General features: G+C 38.6%; 2 protein-coding genes across 2 annotated transcripts; both read left to right on the plus strand.

Annotated features, from left to right (window-relative positions):
• Positions 1-920: 920 nt before the first annotated feature.
• LOC122664895 lies at positions 921-6692 on the plus strand. Its single transcript, XM_043860922.1, has 5 exons — positions 921-1333; positions 2360-2458; positions 3843-3887; positions 5032-5169; positions 6186-6692. Exons 1-5 carry the CDS (start codon positions 926-928, stop codon positions 6564-6566), a joined length of 1071 nt encoding a protein of 356 aa, XP_043716857.1. The 5' UTR covers positions 921-925; the 3' UTR covers positions 6567-6692.
• A 3634-nt stretch (positions 6693-10326) lies between these two features.
• Positions 10327-13253, plus strand: LOC122665943 (cation/H(+) antiporter 15-like). The gene is made up of 3 exons (XM_043862067.1): positions 10327-10536; positions 11069-12037; positions 12120-13253. Exons 1-3 carry the CDS (start codon positions 10327-10329, stop codon positions 13251-13253), a joined length of 2313 nt encoding a protein of 770 aa, XP_043718002.1.
• Positions 13254-20064: the final 6811 nt, after the last annotated feature.

Here is a 20064-nt window from a genome sequence, read left to right on the forward strand (position 1 = left end):
TGAATCGGGTTGATTCAAGATGAATTAGAAAAAGAAAATGACTATGAATCGACCAATTCATATCCAATTTGGACTATCTGATTCCAATTCAGATAATAACATTGGTGGAAATCGGAATAAGTGTCAGCCGATTCCCCAATCTGATTCCCGAATTTTAAAATCTTGAACTAAATACTTTCGGCAATGCTTGATTATTGGATAAATCGCGGTGGTGGAAGCCAGAGTTAACTCTGCAAGGTATTTATTTTGTAAATTTTTATTCAAATGAAGGCTTGCGATCGAGTTAGGTGATTTTAGAACCTAAAGAAGATAAGGTTCGATCAGATTTCTACCGAAACTAGGTGTGGTTTCGGTTGAAACCTGGTCGAAACAAGGTCGAAACAGTCAAGTTAAGGGCGAAACCAATGATTTTTAAAATTCCCCTTAGGTTTCGTCTCGGGTAGCCACAAATCCGAGTTGTCTCAACTGGTTTCGATCGAGTTTTTGTTCCATGGTGACAAGTGGAACCGTGGATGATAATTCTAATTGGATGGTTTGGATCAAATGAGTATATCGATCATCTAGTTCAATCCAAGGGCCCATCATTTTCTAGTAGTTACCTTAACCAAGATGAAAACGAGGTTTTTTTTTTTTCGGGGGGGGGGGGGGGTAAAGAGATGAAAACGATGAGCACCTTAAAAAAAGGAGGAAAGGTTGGCTGTTGCAGTAAATGGTCGCTATTGATGATCGAAAACCTTCTTTCGGTACAGATTATCTCCCCATCCCCATGACTACTCGCTCAGATATACTTTGCAGCTCACATATAAGACTGCTATTTCAAACTCAGACTCTGGATTCAATTACTCCTTGGTCAACGGCTCCTGTTTTCTACTACTGTTACCAAATCTGCAAAACCGGGGAAGAGAACAAGACAGCTTGATTCCAAATGGGTCGAAAGCCAAACGATTCAGAAACTAGTCGCTGGGCTTTCCTGATCCTTCTGTTAATTGGTCTCGTCTCTTGCTCTCTGGTTTACATGGGTTTGTCTTCGGCGTTCAGACCGGTGAACATTTCATCCCTTTCGGACTTCGGTTTGGTGGGTTCTTCGTCTTCTGATGGTGGAAGTGATTGGGAGCAGAATTTGGATTCGGAGGAGGGAGAGTGTTGTAGAGGGATAGATCATTTGGAGCTCTGGGGGCCTGCTGTCAAATGGGGAACGGATTTCAAGGTTAATTCTTCTAAGGAGTGTTGTCGGGCATGCAAGGCGATGTGTAATGGCCGAGATGGGCCATGCTTGTGCGATAGTTGGGTTTTCTGTGGGAACAGAGAGTCTTGCGGTCCCAAGCTTGGTGAGGTGAGTCAGTAAGATTAAATGGGTGCATTGGTTTTCAATCATAAATTGTTTTCTTCTAGGATTGATTTGATGAAATATGCTCTTAGTTATGGATGTTGAACTGGGTTTTTGGTTTGTGTTTTCTAAACGGATTGGTAAAACTTCTTTTCTTCCTTGCTACCCGTCCCTTGAATATTAAGCTGTTAATTGGCTGTCGTGGAACAAATTGGCCAACCATGCTGAACAAATTTGCTGCAAAGGTTGTTATTCAAAACAATTCACCGACATACAACAAATTAATGAGGCTGATTGGACTCCAATTCCTATGGAAAATTCCCATTGTAGTTACAAGCTGAATGAAAATATAAGTTAAGCAGCAGATCAGGTTCACTTTGGCTAGGTTTTTAACTTATACAATTTATAAGCATTTTATTGCAATTCTAGAAACTTCATCTGAAATATTTCTTTCAAGCATCATATCTCTGTTTTCTATTGATAGAAAAACTATATTAGAAGCTGTTCCTGCAATGAGACCATAGCTTTTGCTAAAGTGTCTTCTGTATCATTAGCCTCTGTAAGAGTTTGTAGAAAAACTAAGTTCACTTGGTTGTGAGGATAACAATATACAATCAGTAATAAGTGCTCGGATGTGTCATGAAGGAGCTACCTTCCTTAACAAATAAGTGTTTTTATGAAGAAATCTCATTATACGGAAAGATCTATGGTGCCATGTGTGGGATCTGTCTTAAACTTTCCCTCACAGCTCGGGCTTCTGTTCAGAGTCAGTTGTGCTTCCAATTGTCTTGGCGAAATGAGCTGCAAATTCCCCAACTCATCAACATTCCATGGGATCCATCGGTTTCCAATTTGAACCTTCCATACCTTGGCTGCCCTTTTCTTTTCTTTATTTAGTTTAATCTTTTTTTAACTCCTTTCCCACTGTATGGGTTCCATGACTGCTTGTGAGTGTAAGTCTGATGAATTTGGATATGACTTGCAATGTTGTCACTCAAATAAATTCTTAATTCATTTCAATCATTTTTTCAGTGCTGGTTGAAGAAACAGAAGGATCCTTTAGCCCCAGAGCGACAAGAGGCAGGAGAAAAAGTTATGTGGACATCTGGCCTTATCTTTGGAAAAGGAGAGGTTTGTATTTTGCCATCTGGATTTTTCCCATTTTCTAAGCTTGGAATGGGTAACATACATTAATTTGTTAGCCACCAACAAAGTTGGAAGGTGGTGCATTGACAAGCAGCTACATGAGCCTTGATATATTTCAGACATTAGTTATCTCTTCTTGTTTCACTCAGGACCACTGAGTTAAACTCCTCCCTGATCATTGGTTTTAATTGAGGTCATTCACCTATTTCCTCGTTCGTCCTAAGTGCTAGAAATAAGAATCCACAGCAGAGTTAATGGTGTGATCACCCTTGTTTGTCTTGGTGCTTTCTTTCTCCAGTTAGGCATGGTCATGATAAACAGTAACACTACATGGACCTATTAAACCTGGAAAAGTTATAATTACACATACCATAATCCATGTGACATTAGAAAATGTGGCAAGACTTGAAGAATATACCAGGGTTATTATGAACATTGGAGCAATAAGTCTACTGAACATGAAAAAGTAGTTCTCTCCTGGATCATTTGTTTGGCTAACTTGGTTTTGGAATTGAATAATAGAATCATGCTCAATTGTTGATGATTTAACCAGCTCTATTGATTGAGTGATTAGATCCATCCAGTTAAGGAATTCTTGATTTTTTGGTTCAGATGATTGGGTTGGATCTCCCATTTTCCAACAGTTCAAATAGCCAGATTAGCCCTCCATATGTGGCAAGCTAGATCCACCTAGCCAGTCTTGGCTATGTGAACCACCCACTAAGCCTTTATCCATATTCTAAATATGCGCTGAATTTTTAAATGGATTTTATTAAAAAGAATAATAACGAGCGTTTCTTGCCCTGTATTTTTTTCATTCCCCAATTTACTATGAACAGGAGGCAAGAAATTTGACACTATTCGTATGAGTAGCTCCACTGAGGGTGATAATGATTTGGTTTATCAAATTTCATCGTAATCAAAACATCAAACGGTTCCATTCCAAATAAGGTAAATATAGCTACATAAGTAATTTTTTGATGTTACAGGCATCATATACAAGGAAAGTATTTTCCTGTTACTGTAAAAACACTTAAGAATCTGCTTGAGAACCTATACAACAATATAGTTGCCAGTTGGTGGTTTGACATGGAGTGGGGACACCAAGGGATAGTAAACCATGTAGGTGTACTTGAGAACTACAAAAAGAATCAAGAGCAGAAGTTGGAATCATTTCCTGTAAATTATTCATTGTCAATCATTCTCTTTTCCTTCTTTGTGTTCCCTGCATTTTTTGTTTTTCTTTTAGCCTTTCTGCTATAGGAGTTATTAACTTGGAGATTACTGTGTGGTTGTTGTTGTTGTTGCTGGTATTGTTCTTTATCTTTTTTGACTAACTTTTTTTTTCTTTCTTTGATTACTCTTGTAGGGCATTGTTGGGTTGGAAACAGAGTATGGTATTCTTCATATAAAAGTATGTTCTTATCTTTCAGCAAGTTTAGATGCCTAATGTGTTTAATGTTTGACCACTTGACCAGAATCAGAAGAAATTGTATGTTTGCTTAAGACATCATCCATTCAATCATACTTAGCTTTAAGCTAACACCATTTCTTTCATTCTCTTTTTGGTGTATATTATTGTTTTCCAGTCAATAAACCAAACATGGAAAGCTCTACCTCTCTTCTTTGGGTGTCCTTCACTGTTGCTGTCCTCCCTTTTCCTTTCAGGACTGGATTTGTTTAGTATTGCTGTGATATTGAAAGGGCATAGTCCTGCATAGTCTGTGATTAGAGGCCTAATGAAAGAAGAGCCGGGGGGGGGGGGGAAGATTGGAAGATGACTCAGTACCCTCAGACAAACCTTTAAACTAGTGTGGGGCCTACAACCTTTGTTATTTGTTATGACATAGGGATTGTCTTTAGTTAGGGTATATCCAATTATGTAGCATATCTCCATTGATGTTTCCATGTTCATTCATTAGTAACACTATCGTACTTGTAGGTCACTTTTGGGGATTGAGATTATTCCGACACTTGGCTGGTAAAATGTTCATATATAGCCATTGTAAGATTGTGAAGTTTACATTTTCTAGAAAGCAACTGAATTTTATTAAAAAATTATATGAAGACAATAGAAAGTCTTCCTCTTTGACATAATCTATCTCTTTCTTATTATTCTTTCTTGTTTCTCTCCCTGTTACAACCAAACTGTATGAGTTGATTACATAAACCCTGTATCCTAAGAAACTGACAAATTCTTTTAGAGCTGTACAGTCACCCCTTTCCAGTTACCAGGTGGTACTGCCATACTTTCATGGTTAGGTGGTAGGACTGCTAAAAGTTCTTTCATTGTCCCAAGGTTTCTATAAGATTAAATACAGCTTGGTTAAAAGGGACTGTTGCTTGAGGATGGTTTGTGATGGTATGGGCCTCTGTATGAGTGTGGGGTAGACTATAATCCATCCTGTCATGAACCCGTCTTACGGCGGATATTGTTCGCTATCTCCTTTACTATCCTCTCCACATTCTTTGAAGTCTACTTTTGCCAATTTAATTATCTTGTTCTAGTTTCACAATCACTCAACTCCTATTTACCTAATTGATTTGTTTTTTTTCAGCTTTTCCCTGACTGTGCCCCACAATCAGTGTTGCACATACTAGAGTTGTTGGAATTGCGACATTGTGCGGGTTGCCATTTTTATCGTGCCGAAGGCCGTGGGATCTCTTGGGATTCAAAAGGAAACCGCATAAAGGATGTAAGTATCATGGATTATCATTCCAACTCATCAATTTAAAGTAATTATTTGAATAAAAAAAGTCTGGGAAGACTGCTTCTTGTAGTTATGTTTCACTTCTTAGGTTCACAATATCCTTTTCCGATGGGTGAGTATTTCAATTTATTAGTCAGGCATTTTAACCTCAGTGGGGGCCTGTGTGAATCCTGAAATTTCGTGGGGCAGGCCCTTGAGTGGTGAGTTCGTTCATCTGTACTTGTCAATTGTCATTGCTCATTTGTGGGCCAAACTTTGCTTTTCTTGAAAGGCTCTCTTTAAGTTCACCGAAGGTTCAAAAATATCCTATATTCCTCCAACTCCCAATAACGACCATAACTAGTAAACCAGGATACCTATACAGATCATACAAACATATTTTATCCTTAAACTATGTAACCAAGCCTGTTTTAGAAGGAATCTATTTACTTTACCTCAAAGTTCAATCTTGAATCCTTCTCAGATTCTTCAACCTATCTATCAGACAGTTGTTTGATAAGTAGATGATTTCGAGATGATGGTTAGGACACCACTTGTCCTGATTATTCCATGACTTATTGTTGGACACAGACAGATGTGCCCTAATGCAGCTTGAATGTTTTAGGCTTTTGTTGTCATTGTATCAAAATCGTTTTTTATTAATCTTTTCCTAAACATTGTATATAATTTCTGTATTAAACTTTAGAATGTTACTGGTGAAAGCACAAAAAGTACATGGGCTATGACTTATAAACTAAACATGTACTGTACCCTAGCATCCTTGGGTCCTTCTCTTGTTGTGGGGCCTAGCTAGTTTGTTTACTATGCTTCATGGATTTGAAACATGTACTCAATCCCTGTATGGTTTCTCCATAATAAGGGTTAGATCCACTGGCTCAAATTTTGAATTATCAGATGATATAGAGTTCAGAAGTGCAGTTGTTCCTTTGTTATAATCTTTGTCTTTGTTACTGTTACTTTAGTTTATCTATCTAAATGAAAATGTGCTGTGAAATATACAGGCTCCTCTTGGCCCTCCTTATGCCCTGATCCAGGGCACACTTGAAGCACAAGGAAACCCATTCAAGAAAATCCCAACAGAAGCTTGTCCAACAATAAGAAGAGGGTCAGTTGCATGGGTTGGTTCAGGCCCAGAGTTCTTTATTAGCTTAGCAAACCACTACGAGTGGAGAAATGCATACACTGTGTTTGGTTCTGTTCTACTAGAAGATATGGAGAAAGTGGAAAAAATTGCACATCTTGCTACCAAACCAGATGTTTGGAGCGGTATTAACGTTTCTGTCTTAGAGAAACCTGTTTCCTTCTGGTTTCGGAGAGTCAAGACAATGCATGGAGACCTTAACCTCAACAAAAATGAGAACTCAGATTCCAATGGTTCTTAACTGCTTGTATGTCCTAAACCCTGGGTCTTTCTGCACTTTTTGGCTCTTTGTTCATTTTCTTCTAGATTTTGCATTACTCAATCCAGTTATGAAACATGGTAAGAAAATTATTCTCATTGAGGCTTTCAAAATCTTTTAACATTGAACCAGTTGGTGGGGAAGATCCCGAATCAAAGTTTTTAACCATGAACCGTTCCTCGCTCGCATTAGGGCAAACGCAACAACAACGCAAAGGGGGTTTAAGGTTATTTCTTAGTACGACAAATGTTGTACCTCCAAAGGAATATAACACTTGAACATGTATCTTTTTGCAAATCAATGGGTTAAATAGATTAATGATTGAGCAAGACCTAGAACAGGGGAGGCAATCCTCATACTCAAGGGTTCAAAACCATAATTCTCACAGAGAAGATAAAGAGTGGAGGAGGAAGCTAGTAAAATCCCTATAGTTGCATATTTATAGATTAGAAATCCTAATCTGCTAGAAAGATTACATGCCAAATGGTACGATTCTATTGGGTGATCCAATTAAGGTTTTTTTATTCAAGTTAGATTCATCATATATAAATAAAATAATTACTTAAAAGTCACACTTGAAGCAGTTACAATACTATTTACCAATAAGTACACCCATAATATGGTAATAACTAAAACCCTTAAAATAGATAGAAATAATTTCATTAAAAGTCCCTCCACTTAACAATGTCACATAACGAGCTTCTAGGTATAGCCCCCCTCAGCACTGTTTTAAGCTTAACTCGGATGTGTCTCAAGTCGAAGGAAAAGGAGGTGTGGGCTTTGTAATCCGAAATTCTCAAGGCAACCCTATTGCATAGTATCTGAGCCCCAAAGCTTCACCTTAGTGCTTCAGGGAGAAGCCATCTCAATTCGGTCAGGTATGCTTCAGGCCATTGAAGATGGTGTCGACTACTTAATGGTGGAATCTGATAAGGGAGTGATATCATATCTTTCTCAACAGCAGGCGATAGATCAATTCTCTTTAGTAAATATTGTGAAAGATATTCAATATCTCACCTCTTTTTTTACTTTCATGTTCCTTTCACTACATTCCCAGGGAGAATAACAGCGTGGCTGACTCCCTGGCTAGGAGGGTGGTGTCCCTAATGTGTAGGACATCTTGGCCCGTTTCCACTCCGTGGCTGTCTGATCATTGTATCTCGGATGCCATGTACTGGGCATGTTTCAATAAACAGTCTTCTTCTTACCAAAAAAAAAAAGCTTCTGGGTATGGAATATGAACACCATAAAAAATCCTAGCCCATTGGAACATCTATGTTAGAGAATCTCAACCAATAATTAGACATAAATTTTTTGTAAAACCTTTTCAAACATAATTATTAAATAAGGATTTACTCCTTTTCATTATGCCTAGTGAAGTATAACGCTTCTATTTGTCACATTGTAGTACATGAGTTAGTCCATGTGATAGAAGACCAACCAAGCATCTCAATGGTACAATTTCAATTTTAAAATGAGTAGAAGAAGTAGCTAAAATTACAAAAGATGTCATTTTAGTTCTTTACATGTTCATACCCCAAAAAAAAAAAAAAAAAATTTACATGCATCTTCATTTTGATGGCATTTTGGTAATTTTACTAAAACTTTGAATCAGAGTTTGAGCAACTTTTCTTGTATACTTTGGACTAAAATTTGGCCATTGAGATATGTATGTGGAGTCCTCTATCACATGGACTAATCCATATACTACCAAGTGGCAAATAGGAAAGCATTATACTTCAATGGGCATAGTGACACTTAGAAGGACCAATTATATAAATAATAATATTTTAAATGCATTTTAAAACTTTTCACAAAATTACCACTAAGCTCGGAATTTAGTCCAATCATAGCTAGATAATCCTCTTAAGATATTTACCTTATTCAGAAATGGATTACATGTCGAGTATCTCTTTTATTCACAAATGAACATTATATATCTAATGCACTAATATATATCAGCCAGTGTAGGCATCAACCTTTAGTACACCAAAACATACAATGTTCCTCTACAATAGTAAGGACCTCTCAGGTTGGGGACCAATAATTATTATAGAGAATTTTGTTACTTAAAAGTTAAAACAACTAATGGTAGGGTTTAGGGACCAATAATTATCATAGAGAATTTTGTTACTTAAAACAACTAATGGTAGTCTTATATAGGATTCTCACATGATCCACTTCAATACACATAAAATATGAACATTCGCGTTTATATTTTGAAATCACACCATGAAAGATAAACAACAAGACAACCCTATGAACAAAATGCCCGATTTTGTCCCCAATTGTGAAGAATTTAAAGTTGATCCTTAGGACAAACAATTGTCATAATATACAAATGCAAACTAATTAACATTAACATGTTAATTGGATTGGATGGATGGATACATATATCCAACAAGGATCCTACTAGGCGGCACTTTGCCTAGTGAAGTATCACGTTTCACGGAAGAAAATAAAAAAAGCTAAAGGAAAATTTACACATACCTCCCCTGAGGTAAGGCCTAATTGTAGATCCACATGTGAGTTTTGGATATTTATGCATACCTCCCCTGCTTTTCAAAATAATTAATAAGTAAATCCACTCCATTTGTTGTCCCCGTTAATTGCAAACGGTAAGAGTGTTTTAATCATTTTATGACTAATATACCCCTTGACATGGTAAAGATATAACCATCACCCACAATTCATCGTTTAGGGTTTGAAGACCCTAAAAATCTCTACGCAAGAACACCTGCCATTCATCTTCCTCTCGCAAGAACACATGCAACTCATCTTCCCCGCCGATGATGAGAAACTATTATTCTTATTGCTTGTTATTTGTTTCGCCAATTGCAATTAGAGAGCCTTCCCTCTATGGTTGCTGATAGCAATTTATAGCTTCATAGAAACTTTTAATCTTCTTCCTTACTGTTTTCTGTAGGTGGGTTGTAGATTTTAGGTATTAGAGACCGGTTGATTGGTCTGAAATGGGTTTCCGTTCATAACTCATCAGTCTCAGGTTAACAAAGTGGGATTTGTCATGAATTTAGGTATTTAGCATGAAGGACAATTTGGTCAACAAATGTATAATTCAAACGTTTTGAAATCCCACGATAACGAAGTAGGTTTATTTATAAATTATTTTAGAAAACAGGGGAGGTATGTATAAATATCCAAAACTCACAGGTGAACCTATACTTAGACATTACTTCAGGGAAGGAACATGTAAATTTCCCAAAATTTAATCACTAACCAAGGTCTCACGAAAAGTGAAAAATCTCTTACTTTGTCCTTTCCCTCTATCTTCTTCTTAACAAAATTAGGTGATGGGAACATGACCTGAGGCTCCTCCCTTTCTCTATAATAATTTACCAATTCTTTTCAGACTATATGAACTATGGACTTGCAGAAGGGATCCACCAAGGAATTGTCAAGAGATGAGATGACAAGTTTAGGGCTTTTCATAACTCATTTCTCTGTCATCATTTTGAGTCTGTTTTGAAATTCAAAACGGTGGATGGCACAGGTCAAGGTCAGTGGATCAAACGTAACCAAATCTTGAAAACCAGTACCAACCCCAATCCATGGTCTCCTCTATTCTCGGTTCTCCATCCATTGCTCACTGTCAAATGCTTAGCTTCGTTGGCAGCACCCTCAAGCTCTTGGGCTCCATGTATTCTCCTCCTCTTCTGTCTCTCCCTCTCTCTCCCTCTCTCTCTCTCTCTCTGTGGAAGGGGAGGGAGGGGGAGGGACCAGGATGTTAGTACCAGAGGAGTTCTGGCCCTTCACAGACCACTTGGGGAATAAAACTTCGCAGAGATGTCTCTCCAACAATACCAGCACTTCGCCTCTTGATTACTCCGTCCCTCTACTCATGCTGCAGATTTCTCTTGCATCCTTAACAACTGTAGTCACCTCTGTTCTTCTCAAGCCTCTCGGCCAACCCCTCATGGTTGCTCAAATCTTGGTATGTTCTAACTTATGTTTGTGTTGTCCCTTAATCAGATTTGAGTAGTACTCATTATCATAAGCACTGTGGATTTACAGCCCCAAGTCCCCCTTGGGCTCATATCTCTATTCTCATGTAGTGGCTAGATTTTTTTATTCTGTGCTGGGGGGAAATTCACCAAAATCTGGTGTTTGTTTCGCTAACTCTGTTTGGTTTTTATTGTGATACCTCTTTTTGTTCCTGGTTTGGGGCTTGGAGGTGGGGGGAAGAAAATGATATTCATTAAAAAGAAACTGAGAAATTAACAAAGCTTCAACAACATTCATAAGCCAAACCCATAAAAAATAAAAATCATCCCAAACAAAATCAGAAGAAAAGCCCTAAGAAAAAGAATGCTTTTTACCAATACTTATTAATGATCATAGCTGCTGATATGGTGTTCAGCAGCTATTATCAAATTTGCCACTACCAAATTTGCAAAGATATATATATATCTAGGTGACATTAAGATTTAATGTTTGATATTTTCCACTTATGATTGATTGACCAGGGTGGTGTCCTGCTAGGTCCTTCTGCTTTGGCACATAGCAAGACGATCGCAAGAACATTGTTTCCATTACAGAGCTTTGTAATGTTGGATGTAATTGCAACACTGGGAATCATGTTCTATTTCTTCTTGATTGGATTGTATATAGACCCATGGATAGTAAAGAAAATTGGAAAGAAAGCATATGCAATAGGAATTTCAGCTTTCATCTTTTCCACTGTTTCACCTTTGTTTGGTTTTTATTATGTGTATGACTCCATTACCGACCAATCCTTGAAAGATTCAGTTCCCTTTATAATGAGGGCAGAGGCGATCTTCACATTCCCTATCATTGCTCGTTATCTCTACGAACTCAATATCATAAATTCAGAGTTCGGTGGAGTAGCATTGTCTTCGTCAATTGTTGGTGGCCTATTAAGCATTTTATACCAAATGTGTCTTAACAATTACAATGTCATTGTTGTACCAGGAGTTGTCAGTTCTTTCTTTTTTATGCTGGGCATTATCTTCATTGTCCGACCAGTGGCATTTTGGATGATCAAACGGAATAAGGAGAGCGACACAGCTTCCATCTATTCCATTTTTGTAGCGGTCTTAGTAACTGGTTTAGCAGGCCATCACATTGGCTTCCATATCATAATGGGGCCTTTTATTCTGGGCGTAGCTATACCTCCTGGGCCACCTTTAGGAGCAGCCCTAGCGGAGAGGCTTGAAGTCATTGTTTCATGGATTCTTATGCCAATCTACTTCCTCAAAATTGGTTTAGCAGTAAATATTTATGTCATGAAAATGACAAATGTTCAGGATGTGGGGTTGGTAATCTTTGTTTGCTGCTTTGGGAAATTTTTGGGAGCCTTTATAGCTTCTCTCAGTTGCAGGTTACCCTTGTTGGATGCTCTCTCACTTAGCCTTGTCCTCAATGTCACAGGTGCCCTCGAGCTGTTTATAGTAGAATCAATTAGAAGAAGACAGGTACCATGAACTTTGCACCTCTCTTTCTCTTTTAATTTGGGTTTGAAATGCGACTAACCATCAAAAAGTTTTATTTGGGCAGCAATTAAACTATGAAAGCTTTGTAATGATGTGCTCTTCCATGTTGGTCATAACAATGGTGATCACATTCTTACTAAAAACGTCCTATAATCCTTCAAGGAGATACCTTATTTACAGCAGAAGAACTATTATGGAGTCAAGACCCAACCTCGAACTTAGACTGCTGGTGTGCATCCACAATGAAGAAAATGTTCCCTCCCTCATCTGCATTCTTGAAGCCTCCAATCACACCCAAAGTGATCCCATTGCTGCCTATATTCTTCATTTGGTAGAGCTTGTTGGTCGTGCCACACCACTATTCATCTCTCACAAATCATCATCTATATACAATTCTTCTAAGGCAAAACTCTCCAAAAGCATTGTTAATGCTTTTAGGCAGTACGAGGATAACAATAAAGAGAGTATCACAGTGAGCACCTTCACGGCTGTCACTCCAGTTGCTTCTATGTATGATGACATTTGCAAGCTTGCACTTGAAAAGAGGACTTCCCTTATACTTCTTCCCTTCCATGAGCAAAGAGCTACTAGGATAGGCAGCATGTCGGAGTCATCTCGTATGGGCTCTAGGACTATGAACCAAAGAGTCCTTGACAATGCCCCTTGTTCTGTTGCAATCCTTCTTGAAAGGGGGCTTTGGAGCAAATCTATGTCCGCTTTAGCAAGTTGGTCTCCATTTCGTGTTGCTGTATTGTTTCTTGGTGGTCCTGATGATAGGGAGGCATTAGCCTTGGGGATTCGAATAACTGGACATCCCAAGGTTAATCTCCTGGTAATTCGAATCCTTCCAGTCCATGATGCAACCAGTGAAACAGAGGAAAAAATAAAGCTCGACAATTATATGATTAATGAGCTTAAATATTACAAGGCAGATGATGATCGGATCAGATATGTTGAGGAAAGAGTGATGGATGGGAGTGGAACTCTCCGTGTAATTCAGTCACTTGAGAATGATTACCAACTTATTATGGTGGGGAGACAACATGATGAAAGCTCACCAGTTATGTCGGGACTTGCAGAATGGGATGAGTCTGAGTCCACAGAGCTAGGAACAATTGGGGACATATTGGCCTCATCAGATTTTAGGAGTGATGCCATGATCTTGGTGCTACAACAGCATCTCGGCGCAGCAAATTAATAGGAACTACATCAATGTACCTTGTATAGAGCATATGTAATGTGGTTTGCTATATGTGATAGAAGGAAGTTCAGATACTCCTGATTTCAAGGAAATGGTTTTTCTTGTTTGTTAGACTCTCTTTCTACTCTTCTAGGATCCATGTAGTCGACCCCATTAAGTTGGGATAAGGCTTTGATGATGTTGTTGTTGTTGTTGTTATTATTATTATTAGACTCTCCTTCCCTTTTATTTACTTGCCTTTCTTGGCCACAATTTTGTATTTTCATTAAACTAAGTTAAAATTCCTTAATAATTGATCTTGGTATATGAATTTTCTCAACTTTCTCAGCTTTGTGACTCACCTGGACTACTACTGATCATGTTTTACGTGAAGAAAAAAATACTTGTGGAATGGTGAGTGATGTAGGTTTTGTATTTCTAATGTTTACAGACAACAATAGGTACTACACAGGAACTGCAAAATCATCAGATCACCATTTACATCCGATAAGGATACATTTTGCTATCACTTACAAATCATGTGGAGAAGAGATCCAGTGAGTAATTATGGACCGTATTTGAATTGGGTTTGACCATGCGGTCCTCTGTCTCTCTGCAAAAAAACTGGTTATGCTCTATGAAAAGAATTATAGTGAGGGAGTTCATGAGCAGCCTTCCTGGTGTTCTCCACCAGAAGGGCATGCATCTTGTACCAGTGACCTTAAAAGTTGGGGATTATATCCTTTTCACCATTTATTTGTGTGGGGAGCAAGAGTGTCCAAGATCTTTTTGGGTAGAATCCATCTCTAAAGCATGGAGAGTTTTATCTCCATGGTGAAGATAAGTAATTCCTTTATCTTAGGAAACTAATTAACGAGATATACATAAAGAGTTTGAGATTTAGGGACTGAAGTGTGGATCAGGCTTGACCTAGTCTTTGACGATAATTCTGTTATTACCTATCCAATGTCGTAATGTGAGAATTCTCAGTAAGAACTTGTAAGTTTATCAGTTAGAAATTTTCTTCTCTTTCAATTAAAAATTTGTTCAAAGCTTTGCGGACAATCTTCCACATAAACCATTTGTTGTATGGTCTTAGGAAAGCATCAAATTTAAACATAAGTAGGCGTCTTCAACCAACACAAGCCTTTTTTGTCACTGGAGCTTAATTTCTTCAAGGTCTTATTGTGCAAATCCAACAATCTTCACGTTGGTTTGGATTCTACAAGCTACCATGAAGAAGATCGGTGTTGCTATCGATTTTGCAGACCCGAACCGGAATGGCTCAAACTCCCACCCAGGATATCCTTGCATGTCTGACATACCCAAAATAGCATGGCCCATACCCCCACCCCCATGCATAAAATTCCTCTGCAATACCGCCAGGTGTGCGGTGCACATCCTGCTGCACAGTAGAAGCCATGTGTGCCATATGTGCCACGTGGCCTCTGTTGTGCCGTAGGATGTGCACCACACACCCAGCGGTACTGGCGTACTACAGAGGATCCTGGTCCCACCCCCACTCAGGGTGTCTGAAACAGGTCATAGTCACTGCACGATGTCCTGTACATAGGGCTGCAAGTTTGGCCCTGTCGGCCCGAACCCGCCTTGGCCCTTCCTGAGCCCGAACAGGGCCTAGGCTAAGATTTCTGGCCCTGAGGGAGGGTTAGGGCCAGAAATCCCTGGCCCTGAGTCAGGGTTGAGACCTCGGGCTCAGCCCGACCCTGATTTTGACCCCGATTTTTTACCTTGATTTTGGCACTGAAGAAATTTCTTTATTTACTAAAGAATAAAAGCTATTACTAATACAAACAAGTGTTTAGCGCACTTGGCAATTTGTATTTTGAAAGAACCAATTGCTACCAAAAGGTCTTGGGTTCAAGCCTCCTCTCTTACATCTTCTCTAGACTTGTACTTTTAATATAATTATTGCAGGGCCAGGGCCATTAGGCCAAGCCCGACCCAATCAGGGCCAATCATAACAGGCTTGGGCTGGGCTTGGCCCGTCAGGGTCAGGGTTAGGATCAAAGTATTTAGGCCCTGAGTCAGGGTTAGGGCTAGGGTTTTAAAAAGCCCGGCCCAACCCGACCTTGTTGCAGCCCTACCTGTACAGGTCACCTTCACACGATGTGATGTGACTCCTACCTCTGGAAACTTTGCCATTGTCCCTGTCTCCCAGGTTTAAATGTTTAATGCATCTAGGGGTGTCAATAATGCCCGGCTGGCCCGAACCCGCCCTGAGCCCGACCCGGACCCGACCCTGATTTCCCAACCCGAAGGGCGGGTTAGGGTTGAGTTTTTGGCTGACCCTGGCAGGTTAGGGTTGGGTCAGGGTTAAGACCCCGGGCTTAGCCCGGCCTGGCCCGGACCCGACCTTGAATTAATTATAAACATTTATATATTTGAAAATACCAAAATGCCCACAAAATACCCTAATCCCATATTCCCTATTTCCCTTTTCGTTTTCACCCTTCATTCTTCATCCTCGAGAAACTGAGAAAGCCGCCGCTCGACTAGCCTTCTTCTTCCTCGGTTCCTCCTTCCCAGATTTGCATCAAGGTAGTTTAGGGAGTACTCACTCAGTGGTTGAACTTTGCATCACTCAAAAAATTTACGATTCTCACAAGCGGCTTTATTTTGTTTTGTTTTGTTTTGTTTTGTTTTATGTAGGCTGAGAAAATCATAAAACTTGCAGAAACTGAATCGCCTAATCCGAAACTCATACTTCTTCAAGCTCCGAACCTCGATTAGCCTTCTTCTTCACTCACAGAGGTACGCTCGTTCCCTCCCCTTCTCTATCTCAGTTCATCCTTCTGTGCAATAATTAAACAATTGCAGAAGAAGGGTTCATAAGCTACTATAATTAAAATTTAGGGCTCTCTCTCTCTCTCTCTCTCTCTCTTGCTCACCCCACACAAACACAGAGAAAGTTGAAAAAAAAATTTTAATACAGAGAAGGAGAGTTGAAGTGTGAAATGGGGCTAGACCTTGAAATCCTTTTAGGGCTCTACCGACCTTCCGAGCACAAGCCTCACAATGCATATCAACTTTGAGAACGATCTCCTGAGGCTCTTCAGCTTTCTTCTCCTCTTCTTTCTTTTCTTCTTCTTTCGTCTTCTTCACTTCTGTGCCTCCTTCCTCTTTCTTCTCCTCTTCTTTTTTTCCTTCTTCTTTGTTCTCTTGCCATAATGTTAGAGTCGAAAATACCTTCTAGATCAGCCCTTCAAATCTCTAATTACCAACTACATTCAAAACCCAAACAAAAATTATATTCCAGATATCAGTAGTGACAAGAAATTTCTGCTCAGAAACTAGTGTAATATACTTACTTCACCCATCTCTACCCAGATAGGGAGCAGCAAACTATGCTTAAGACTCTGCTACCAAATAATTTCTTTGGTGCAAACTGCTAAAGTTGCAGAGCACTACTTAGAAATGCAAAAACAAAAAAAACCCTTCTTAGATGAGTTGGATTAGATAGTGGGAAAGAAGAACATACAGTCCTTGCTTCTCCTTCTTATTAGGAGAGGGCAAATCTCTCTCTCTCTCTCTCTCTTCTGCGTCTCTATGTATGTGTGGTGGTGATGTGGTTAAGTAAGTGGGGGTGCAGATTCTGAAATGCTGATGTGGAATCCTTTAATGCTGACTAAACTTAGCAGCGGAGATGATTTCTGGCAGCCATACATATTTACTCACCTTCCAATGACCTTTCCAAGGAAGCAGTTGTAATGAGTTTTGTATGAAATATCCTATCTTTTTTTCCAGAAGGCCCCACGGCCAAGGAAGGATTCACAAAATTCAAAACCATTTGCAAAATTCAAGGATCTGCAACTACAGTTTTGAGTACCAAATCATGGTCCTGGTAGTGTATATGAGTAGTTAATAAATTACCTTTGTAAGTTTTGTCTTTCTCTTCCTTGTAATGGTGAGCTCTAGCATTTGTCAAATCGCATATGTTTTCCCATAGAATATACAGGCTATTACTTTATGCTTTACAGTCTGAAGCTAGGGCTGTGTTTGGTATATATTCTCAAAATAGATTTTGGGTCTACAACGCATTCTAAAACCCGATTCTTCTCTATTTTCTCGAATTAGAGTGCATTCTAGACCCATAATCTACTCTGAGAATGCATACCAAACAAAGCCTAAAACAAGCTTTTCACTGGTTTTGTAAATTTTTTAATCCCCTATTACACTAAATTTGATGTCAGCCCCATACATTTTGTCTTTTTGTAGTTCGTATTTGTAGTAGTGTAGTTTTCGTAAAATCAAGCAACTATGAAAAGACAAGATTGGGGCTTGTTTAGCAATAGATAAAGTATTAACGGTAGCTGCGAGACTTTAAGCACCATGTTAGAGAGCATGCTATGTTTTTTTCAACTTACTGTTTCAAAGATCTTACACATGTTTGAATTTTTGAATTTGTACAGATCTCAATGGAGGAAAACTCAAATCCAAGGCAGCCAAACTTAAGTTCAAATCAACCAAATTCAAATCCAGTTGAATCATGCTCTAAGGGTCCTGTGACAAGCTCTACAAAGGCACAACCAAACTCTAATGCTTCTGAGGTATCTTCTAATCCCCTCACTATAGGGTCATCTAATGTTTGGAATCACTTCACTAAAGTTATACCTCCCAATGGTTCAAAAGCTACTAGGTGTACATGCAAGTATTGCCACAAGGAATTTGGTTGTACAAGTGAACATGATACTAGTTCACTAAAACGACATTTGGATAGAAGTCTTCTGTGTCCAAGTAGTGAAAAAAAATAAGAAGCAAAAACTCTTGGATTTTAAAGTTGGCACGAGTGATGGTAAGAGTACAATCACTAGTATCTTAGCTTGAAATTTTGATTATGAATTGTGTAGAAAGATGCTTGCTCGCATGATTATTATGGATGAATTGCCATTCATATTTGTAGAGCGGGACGGGTTTAGAGATTTTTGTAAGGCTTTACAGCCTAGGTTTAAAACTTTGACCCGTAACACTGTGGCAAAAGATTGCTTTCAATTGTATCTGGAGGAGAAAAAGAAACTGCAACATTTGTTTAAGAGAATTGCTCAGCGGGTGTCCCTCACCACAGATATGTGGACTTCTATCCAAAATCTTTGTTATTTGTGCCTCACAGCACATTACATTGACCGAAATTGAAAATTGCAAAAGAAAATCATTAACTTTTGCGTAGTCCCATCACCACATACTGGTGAAGCAATTAGTAATGCCCTTGAGCTGTGTTTGATTGACTGGGGGTTGGATAAACTGTGTAGTATTACTGTGGACAATGCAAGCAGTAGTGATGTTGCAATTCGAAATTTAAAGAGAAGATTTAATAAGAAAAATGGGTTGTTGGGTGGTGAGTTTTTTCATATGAGATGTGCTGTCCATATTTTGAATTTGATTGTCAAGAAAGGTCTTGAGGATTATGGAGATGTTGTAAGTAGAGTTCGTTCTGTAGTGAAGTATGTGAGGAGTTCACCATCAAGGTCACAGTAGTTTAGATATGTTGTGAGCAAGAAAAGATTGAGTCTAAGAAAGCTTTGAGTTTAGATGTTTCTACTCGTTGGAACTCTACATATCTTATGTTGCAAACTGCTTTGGAGTTTCAAAAAGCTTTTGAATATATAGAAGATAGAGACCCAAACTTTACTATAGAGTGCAAGGATGGGGTCCCAACTACTCAAGATTGGGAGAGAGCTAAAGTTTTATGCAAGATGTTGGAATTTTTTCACAATGCAACTACAAGATTATCTGGGTCTCTTTTTAGTCTTCAAATCTTTACTTCAAAGAGATTAGTGTGATTGAATCACAGTTGAACAGGTGGTCAAGAAGTGAAGATGACATGATTCGGGATATGTCATTGGTAATGAAAGGAAAATTTGACAAATATTGGGGTGGCAGTGGCACTGACAAAATGAATAATATGTTGGTTGTTGCTCGTGTTCTTGATCCACGATTTAAGTTGAGATATGTGAGAGATTGTTATTCAAAATTATATTCTCAACTAAAGGTTGAAGAGAAAATTGCGAGGATTAAAAATGTTATGGATCGTCTCTTGAGACATTATCAAATGCAGGGGTCGACAAGTAGTACAGTGAGAGTTGATTCATCAACAACCACTTTTGATGGTTCATCAATAGATGATGATGACGGTGAATTTTCAGAAAGGGGATTTCATAATGCATTAGAAGAAGATGAGTGTTTCCATGTTACATCTGACTTAGACAAATATTTGTTGGAAGGTATTGAGAAGGAGGATGATCTCAATTCTTTTGACATCTTAAATTGGTGGAAGGTCAATAGTACAAGATTTGTGGTTCTATGTAAGATGGCAAGGGATGTTTTGGCGATTCCTATCTCAAGTGTTGCTTCAGAGTGTGCTTTTAGCACTGGTGGTAGGATTTTAGACCAGTTTCGTAGCTCTTTGACACCTACGATGGTAGAGGCATTGGTATGTACACAAGATTGGCTACGACAGGCACCAGTTTCAGTTGATGTTGAAGAAAACATAATTGACCTTGAAAAGATCGAATCAGGTAACAACCTTTTAAATTCCCTTATATCATTTAATTACAATAATAATAATAACATTATGAATGATGATTAAGTTTATTGATTTGTTCATTTGTTAAATGTGTTTTTTTTCAGCTACTAACAATGATTGTGGTGATGCAACCAAAAGTTAGTGATTTAATAGATGATAATGTATATTTATTTGGCCTGAACTAGTAAGGACATGTACCCAAACAATAGTTCTTATTAGCTAATATTTTCTTTGACATCTGCTTGTATTAATAGAGTTTTCCCCTCATTTTTGGCATTATTTTGTTTT

The sequence above is a fragment of the Telopea speciosissima genome, chromosome 6 (assembly GCF_018873765.1).
Source record: "Telopea speciosissima isolate NSW1024214 ecotype Mountain lineage chromosome 6, Tspe_v1, whole genome shotgun sequence".
Classification (NCBI taxonomy): Eukaryota; Viridiplantae; Streptophyta; class Magnoliopsida; order Proteales; family Proteaceae; genus Telopea; species Telopea speciosissima.

What these genes read in the sequence shown, in the direction of transcription:
- LOC122664895 (XM_043860922.1), top strand. Translation starts at nt 926, where the DNA reads ATGGGTCGAAAGCCAAACGATTCAGAAACTAGTCGCTGGGCTTTCCTG. An exon ending in ATGGTATTCTTCATATAAAA is followed by an intron (nt 3,888 to 5,031) that starts GTATGTTCTTAT and finishes GTTTTTTTTCAG; the next exon opens with CTTTTCCCTGACTGTGCCCC. An exon ending in AAGGAAACCGCATAAAGGAT is followed by an intron (nt 5,170 to 6,185) that starts GTAAGTATCATG and finishes TGAAATATACAG; the next exon opens with GCTCCTCTTGGCCCTCCTTA.
- LOC122665943 (XM_043862067.1), top strand. Translation starts at nt 10,327, where the DNA reads ATGTTAGTACCAGAGGAGTTCTGGCCCTTCACAGACCACTTGGGGAAT. An exon ending in TCATGGTTGCTCAAATCTTG is followed by an intron (nt 10,537 to 11,068) that starts GTATGTTCTAAC and finishes TTGATTGACCAG; the next exon opens with GGTGGTGTCCTGCTAGGTCC. An exon ending in AATCAATTAGAAGAAGACAG is followed by an intron (nt 12,038 to 12,119) that starts GTACCATGAACT and finishes TTATTTGGGCAG; the next exon opens with CAATTAAACTATGAAAGCTT.